The 8,234-nt window shown below is 44.4% G+C and overlaps 1 protein-coding gene across 1 annotated transcript; it reads left to right on the top strand.

The window, feature by feature from the left end:
• Positions 1-532: 532 nt before the first annotated feature.
• LOC144133168 (sulfotransferase 1C2-like) lies at positions 533-2,691 on the top strand. Its single transcript, XM_077666052.1, has 2 exons — positions 533-654; positions 1,534-2,691. The coding sequence occupies exon 2, from the start codon at positions 1,566-1,568 to the stop codon at positions 2,508-2,510; it is 945 nt and encodes a 314-aa protein (XP_077522178.1). The 5' UTR covers positions 533-654; positions 1,534-1,565; the 3' UTR covers positions 2,511-2,691.
• The last annotated feature ends 5,543 nt before the right edge of the window (positions 2,692-8,234 follow it).

Genomic DNA, 8,234 nt, shown 5'->3' with positions numbered 1-8,234 from the left:
AAAACTCATTAGATGGGCTCGGTTCCCGCGTTATTGTGAGGCTGAGTATCGGAAATCCTATGAAATCTATACTCTGAGGAAAAAAAAATAGGCAGTGGCTTAGCTCGGCTATGCCAGGATATGCGTAGCGAAAGCTAAGGCATAGCTTGGTTAGCCTTGGTTAATCTTGGTTGCAAGTCCAGGTTAGTCTGGTTTTCTGGATTGTTGTTGTCACGTGGTTCGTCACGCGTTTGGTCACGTGACCAGTCACGTGGTCGGTCACGTGGTTCGGTGGGACCACGGTGGGAGTGCGAGCACGGCGAAACTGCGAGTCCGTGGCCAATGTAGCTTTCGCTACAAAACGTTGTTTTTCCCCAACCTTGCGTTGTATTCTCTCTTGGCACGATACGAAAGACGAAGAGCAAATGCGGGCTCACCATCACCTCGGCTAACGAGACAAAGCAAGCAACAAAAGGGGTCTTATCTTCCAGCGAACATCATCGCCTTACACTTCATACAGACACCATTATCAAAGCCAGATTAGATAAAATTCTGCCCTCTTGGAACACGCTTATTTCGCTCACCTGCTCACTTCGATTTCTCGCCCCGAGGAGTCTGGGCGTTCCAGGAGGCGTCGTCAATTGAACTCTGCGCCAAAAGTGTGACTAACATATCGTGAGTATCGCATTTTGTCACTTAAGAAACTTTCATGGAGTACTTCATTGAATTTTACAGCCGCATGACACTGCACCCAGGAAATGCTGAGTGCGGGCAAGCAAAGCTAGTAAATAACAAATGTGATTATAGCAGCATCTCTTCTGCAGTTCTAATCTTTCGGTGCCCAGAAATGTACGTGATGCGATTATACAGTAATATCTGTATTCGGCACTTGCCGCAACAGCATGTCGTTTATGGTTACGAATATGTTTTGCATGAGGCAGAGGAAGCGATTGCGGACGCAACGGTTACGGCGACTTACACTCTCATCACGTACAAACGAAGTAGTGACGACTCCCATACGAATTGCAATAGCAAAAGAAAGCATACCTGACGTTATCATTTAGCCCCCCTTGCACTAGCAGCCGGAACAAGGGCACATGATATCACAGACCTACACCCATCTTTCAAGTAGATATGCGCTGAAAAGGGCCTGGGAAGTTCGCTAGGTATACGTGTGTTCTAATCTTATGTAAAATTGTCAGCCATTGAAACCTAAAACTAGCGCTAATTCGCAATTGAAATTCAAGTGGCAACCAATAACCCCAGCGTTGGATGGATGTTGCCAAAGATTTTTTATATTTTGTCGAAGACTAGATCTGTGTTATTGTCCCTACTCTTCTCAGAGCATAATAAGGGTGAAAATGCTAATAACAACGCACAGACTTCTGGTGCCTCATAACTGGCAAGTCGTGCTCTTATTCAGACGATGGAACAAGAGCTAAATGGCTGTCATCACTACACCTAAGTGGCTTCACAAAGAAATTTCATCGAGCGTTAGAGAACCAAGACACTCGCCAGGGAAGCCTTAAACGTCTTCATTAACATTTTTTTCAGGTTCTACAGAACAGCACAAAATAAAAGAACTAATGGACCTAGAATCCTACAGATATGTGGACGGCCTCTGGATACACAAGATATTCCATGAGGACACCTTACGCTCTCTGTTCTCCTACACGCCTCGTCCGGACGATGTCTTCATCGCGACTTATCCGAAGTGTGGAACGACTTGGACTCAGTACCTCATCCTCAACATCTTGAGAAAGGGTGAGCCTCCAAAGACAGCCCTTGACTTTTATCTGGCTTCTCCTTTCCTGGAGATGATGGGAGCGGAAGCAGCCGAGAAGATGGTCAGGCCTGGCCTTTTGAAGGTGCACCTGCCTTTTCAGTGGACGCCCTATTCCGCAAATGCAAAGTATATCTGCGTCACTAGGAACCCCTACGATGTTTGCGTTTCTTTTTACTACCACATGAAGGGGTTCACGCCGAAATCTGAGAAAGATGTGTCGTTCGCTAGGTTCCATGAACTGTTCATCAACGGCAAGCTCTCGTGGGGTGACTACTTTGATCACCTCCTCTCGTGGTACGAGCACCGAGACAGTGAGAACGTTCTTTTCTTCACTTACGAAAAGTTGAAGAAGGACACAGCTAACTGGGTCCTAAAGATTGCTGACTTTCTTGGGGAAGAATATGGGGAAGAGCTTCGAAAAGACTCTACGCTACTCCGAAGGATCCTTGACAACTGCAGCTTGGAAAATATGAAGGACGTGTTTAACGACGGCATGCCAACGCTAATAAAGGATCTGCTCAGTTTACCTCCAGAAAAGTCTCTTAAGTCTGTACAAGTACTGCGCGAGTTGAGCACTCCTACCGGCGGGTACCATGAAAGTGAAAGCTTCATACGGAAAGGTGTCGTAGGAGACTGGAGGTCACACTTCACGCCGGACCAAATCGAGAAGACAAAGGAATGGATTAAGAAAAAAACTGAAGGATCGAACGTGATGGACTTGTGGAAAGATATGGACCTTCCCTGATCGGTTTGACTTGTGGTAACCCTAAACGTGGTCTTGGATTCGCAGGAGCCCCAGTGCCAGGCCACTTATGTCAAGGTTGCGCAATGAATTTGTGTTGGGTTTACTTCCCGGAATGTTTTATGTATTAAGGCTGGTAGTCTGCTTTACTGTTAAATAAATATTGTATATTTCACAGCATTTACCTGGGCTTATTCTTCGCCGTACTTATTTACGTTTTCCCCTTCTTATTGTTTACGTACCCAGCAATTCTAGACAAAACCACTGTTGAGCGGGGAACCGTTTATGAACGCAACTTTTTCATATAACGGAAGATTTCACTATAACATTCAATATATGTGCAGATCATCCAACGGCTGTCTTGTATTTTTTCTGTTCACGTTTTCGCCATCGTCAACCGCGTTCCCCATTAGTTAGTTTTCAGTGGCAGTCTTAACTGTACGATGCGATCGTTGGAACACTTTGAAAGAAATATTTTGCTGTATATCAGAATAATGGCCCATTACCTTCAATATTTCCGTAAGAGTGTCCTACACTTTTTCAATTTTCAAAACTTTTGCTCGAGAAAGATGGGCTTGTACCATCGTGCATTCAGGGCCAGATCCTAAGCTCTCTTGCAGTACCTTTACATGCCTGCAAAAATGACTGTAGGAATGGCGATCGGCAGTCCGGCTGTTAAAATCGGTGATTTATTGATCAATTTTGCAGCATCATAAACAAAGTTCTATTTGTCTCTCTATTCGATGTTATAAAAATTCCCGTTGTCGAGGTTGAGAATTTTTTTCTATTGAGCCTCGATAAAAATGCAATGAGCATTTCGTGCTCGTGCGCAGAGCAACATTGAAAGCAGCTAGGACGTTCTGCGCTTATATACGTACATAATATTATGTAAACATAAAAGGAAGCAGTCTTAGCTATGATAAGTTTTGCGAGCGAACTAGACTACTAAGAATAGAGGTAGAGACGCCTCGATCTTATATATACACTGTGATGTTTAAATACAGAGTTCTTTGCCTTATGATACTGATGGGATCTAGCAACCGAGGTATCTAAATTCTTGAGATTTGCGTATAACTGACTGTTCCTGTTTACCAGTTTATGTTCATTGCTGGTTCTCTTGCCGCCGTTTTGTGGCGCACTTCACACATCCTTCAAGAATATCACCGGCTATACTTCAGAAAGGAAGTCAATAAAACCATACTAAAAAGTTACTGAGAATGACAGTGTTCGTAAGGCTGATTTGAAACGAACGCCAGGACTGGCTAGTTGGCTCATGCTTGGAAGGGGAGAACAGCGCAAGGATGCATAAACAGGATACACAAGCACAGGCAGTGGTAGTGAAGTGTTGACAGTCAGCGCCAGTGTTTGTTGTTGCTGTGCTCTTGAGGTTTTAGATACGCACGAGGCGATTGGCTACACAATGAAGGAAACATATACAGATTTTATGATGCAGCATTTAGGCAAAGAGAAAAACACAAGCCAGAAAGGATGTAACCTGAACTTAGAGTGATGAAGAAAAATTGTAGGGGACACTACAGCTCCGCCTTAACGGTATGAAGCGATAGTGTAATGCATTAATTTCGATACATGTAGAAGGTATTTCTACTTTGCATTCACAGATGGCTGGTAGTCCTTATACTCCTTCTGGCGCTGTGGCGCAGCGGTTAAGCGTTGCGCCACTGATCTGCGGTGGCAGGTGCTTTCAGCGGTGGGCCTTGTGCTACGCAGGTTGCTCTTTCCTAGCGACAGATCATTAAATTAACTGCCACCTGCCACTGTGGGCAGTTTGCTCACTATCCGGTGGGCAGGTTGTGATGAGGTCATATTGTCACGTGACCTAGGTGCCCCCCTTGCCTCCTCGATTGCTCTCTGGAGACCACCTGTCAGAGCCATGCACGTGATTTCTCGCCCACAACGCCGACAACTTAATGGGATGTTGGAAAATGCATTTCTTTCGAAATGCGACATCGCAACGCCAACAAAGCCGACAATTCGCCAGCACACATTCTTTTCAACGTTATCCCGTTGAAAAGAATGTGTAGTAACAGCACCGCAAGGTGAAGGCCTCAAACCTGATGAGAATGCTAGAATTCTGATGATGATGCTCATATTTTGAAGAATCCATCAGCAATGTATCGAGGTGTTCATGGTACAGCAACCTCTAGCTGAAGGGCTTTCGAGAACGGAAACTTTAATGTGATTAACCAAATTTCAGTCTCTTTTCGAAAGCTTATGTAACGCTCTCTTTGTCCAAATGGGTGTTTTGGCACATCAGAATTTCTTTGTTTCCCGATTTGGCAACTAACGAGATAAGCGCCGAATGCCATGCGGTCCAGAACAGTGGCCATCGATCTGACCTGATCACACCTCCGCTTGTTCGAATCTTGCTCAAGGCGATATGTGCATTGTTTTTTTTTCTGCTTTCTTGAGGTCTCTTCACCTACAAAGGGACAAAGAGTATGGTGGAGCTGCCATAAAAAAACGTAAACCAATGAGCTCCTGCCTGTACCACTTAAGTATCACAGGCTTAACCCAATCGTAATATAAATGAAAAGGCCCGAAGGCAATGTTGTACTTTTGCCACCCGTAGGTGGGAAAATAAAAAAAAGCGGTAATGCTACTAAGCGACCCACAGCCGGGGGAGCGGGCCCGGGGAGACTCCCCTGATCTCCCCTGGGACGTAGCGGAGGGGGTGGGACATAGGTTGTGGGAATGGGACTGAGGGAAGGGTTATGGGTAATGTGATGGGAATGGGGACAGCGAGATATTGACCCTCATTTTATCATCGCTCGACTCCTGTCTGGCCAGGACAGGGAGGGCGTCGATACCTACAGACGGCCACTGCCAAGTTTTCGTCTGCATAAGCGTTTTGTTTATTTGATTAAAAACTCCGCTTAGATCGCATGGGTCCGCCTCTCGCGAACGCTAAGGTCCAAATTTATTATTTCGAAAACAACATCGGTGGAAGAGTTCTCAATTCGTTTAAGGGAACAAAATCACCTTTCAGCATGCTCCTTGAACCTTCATTTCGCCTGGCTGCTAAGCCGAGAGACAAACTAAAACCAAGACTGCCATTACCACCGGAACCCCGATAAATGCTCCTGTATGGCGTAGACTCCCTATGCCCTTTGTGTTTGCAGCGCACTCAAAACAGGCGGCGATGAGCCATCATCCTCACAAAAGATAAGGAGTGCTGATCGACGTCTTCACTGAACACCCCATGCCTCTTGACGTGGCGAAATCGCAATTCTCTGAACTCGCTTTGAGAAATATCTAATCAAGTTTTAATCACGTGAGGGCAGAAAGTGTGCTACCAAAGAGATTTTACATTGCCCCACAAGGCATTTATCTTGGAACCATCCCCTATTGTTCTTCCAAAATTCAAGCGGCTGGACGTAAGTAATTCATGACCTGTTTCTACGCACATTCTTCAGAAGCACTTAGTATCATTGCTTATTTTATTCTTAACAGACACAAAGTTCCAAGTCTATATATACAGTTATGCCCCATATCTCATCTGATATTGAAAATATCTTTGTGACTTGGGACTTGTAGAGCCTTTTTTTTTTCTACGTTGTACTCTGCAATTACGGGAATGTGCACAATGATCTAGCCAACGATATGTACTGCAAAGGCAGACGCTAGTTTTTGAAAGACTCTCCATGTCATCATGGCTTAAATCAAACACTAGTACATTACAAAAAGAATGTGCCGATTTTGCGCGAAGGTTCCTAACTAATCGGGCAGCCGTAGCGCAGACAGGAAAGTATGCCGGCCGATTCTTCTTGATATGTACAGCTTTTTACCCTTAAGAGTGGGCGAGGTATGTCAACGCGGTTTCTACATGATGATTGTACACAATGCGTAGATTATGCACATTGTATATTTCAAATAGTGAAGCTTAATTTTTAAAGTTATTTGATCAACTTTTTAATCTTAGTTGAAACCGCAGGACTATATACCGACATTGACGGTGGTCACCATTGAAAAGGGACCCAGTTACTAAATTTTTTGAATCAGCTTTGTGGTTCGGCACATCGAGCTTCAGAAATACACTTCTGATAACTTCTTGAGTTGGTTTGTGAAACGGTCTCACGGCGCGTGGTATCGTTGCCAAAACATTCACTTATTCTACATCACATAGCTGCCAAAGAGGGAAACGAAGAAATACCGATGTACCAAACATTCATTTAGACAGATATGGTTACATAACCTTTCGAAAATAAACTGAAATTTGGTTAATGACTTTAAAGCTTCCGTTCTCGAGAGCCCTTCTGCTAGAGGTTTCAGTATCTTCAACACCTCGATACATTGCTGATTTATTTTTCAAAATATGACTTCAAAGGCCTAGCACCCCCATCAGCATCCTACCATCCTCATCTGGTTTGAGGCGTTCATCTCGCTGTTCTGTTGCCACCCATCCTTTTTTAACGCGAAAATCGGATGTCGGCGTTGTTAGCGAGAAATCGCGTGCATGGCTGTGACAGCTGGTCCCCAGAGGGCAACCTAGGTCACGTAAGAATATGGCCTCATAACAACCTGCCAACCGGATAGTGAGCAAACTGCCCACCGTGGCAGATCGCACTTGAATTAGTGATCTGCCGCTCGGAAGGAGCAACCTTGGTCGCACAAGCCCCACAGATGGCAGCACCTGCCGTCGAAGGGCAGTGGCGCATCTTTTAACCGCTACTCCACTGCGCCAGAATGGGTATGAGGACTACAAGGGATCTATGAATGTAAAGTAGAAAATGACCTTCTGTATGTATGAAAATTAATTCATTACGCTATCACGTCATACCCTTAAGGCGGAGGTCTAGTGTCTCCTACAATTTTTTCTTCCTCACTCTAAGCTCAGGTTACATCGTTTCTGGTTTGTATTTTTTTCTTTCCCTGAATGCTGCCTCATATTATCTGTCTATGTTTCCTGCCTTGTGCAGGTAATCCCCAAGTGCGTATCTGCGAAACTCAAAGTGCACGGCAACAACAAACACTAGCGCTGACTGTGCTTGCATATCCTGTTAATGCATCCTTGCGCTGTTCTTCCCTTCCAACCGTGAACCAACTAGGCAGTCCTGGCGTTTGTCTGAAAACAACCTTATATCAACACTGTAATTCTGTGTAAGTTCTACACTTCATAAAAAAAGAGGAAACTACACGTGTAATTTCTAGCATGGCTGTATTAAATTCCTTTCTGGAGTATAGCCGGGGATAGTTTTGGAGGCTGCGTGAAGTGCTCGACAAAACAGTAGTAGGAGAAAACTGCACAGAACGCGAAGTAGCGATCAGCAACACGAAGTTCTTCGCAAATAAAAAAAAATTAGACGCCTTGGTTGCTCGATCTCATCGGTGTTATAATGCAACCTACTCTCAACTTAAACATGATTTGCTATATATAAGGTCGGCGCGTGTGCGCTTCTATCGTTAGTTGTCTAGTTCTGCTCGCAGAACATCGCTAATAATACTTTATTTTATGTTACATAATATTGTGCACGTATTTTGGCACAGAATATCCTAGATCCTTTCAAGGCTGCTCTGCGAACGATCAAGAAATGCTCAATGCATTTCTATCGAGGCTTAACGGAAATAAAATCTAAAGCACGACAACAGGAATTTTTACAAGTCCGGAAAGAGAGACAGCTAGGACTTTGGGTGTGACGCTGCAAAAATCATCTACAAATGACCGATTTTAACAACCGGAATGCCTATCGATATTCCAACAGTCATTTC

Source organism: Amblyomma americanum, chromosome 5, assembly GCF_052857255.1.
Source record: "Amblyomma americanum isolate KBUSLIRL-KWMA chromosome 5, ASM5285725v1, whole genome shotgun sequence".
Classification (NCBI taxonomy): domain Eukaryota; kingdom Metazoa; phylum Arthropoda; class Arachnida; order Ixodida; family Ixodidae; genus Amblyomma; species Amblyomma americanum.
This window is presented reverse-complemented; position numbering and strand designations above follow the sequence as displayed.

Bases quoted from the DNA above. Each gene is read 5' to 3' on its own strand.
- LOC144133168 (XM_077666052.1), top strand. From the start codon at position 1,566: ATGGACCTAGAATCCTACAGATATGTGGACGGCCTCTGGATACACAAG.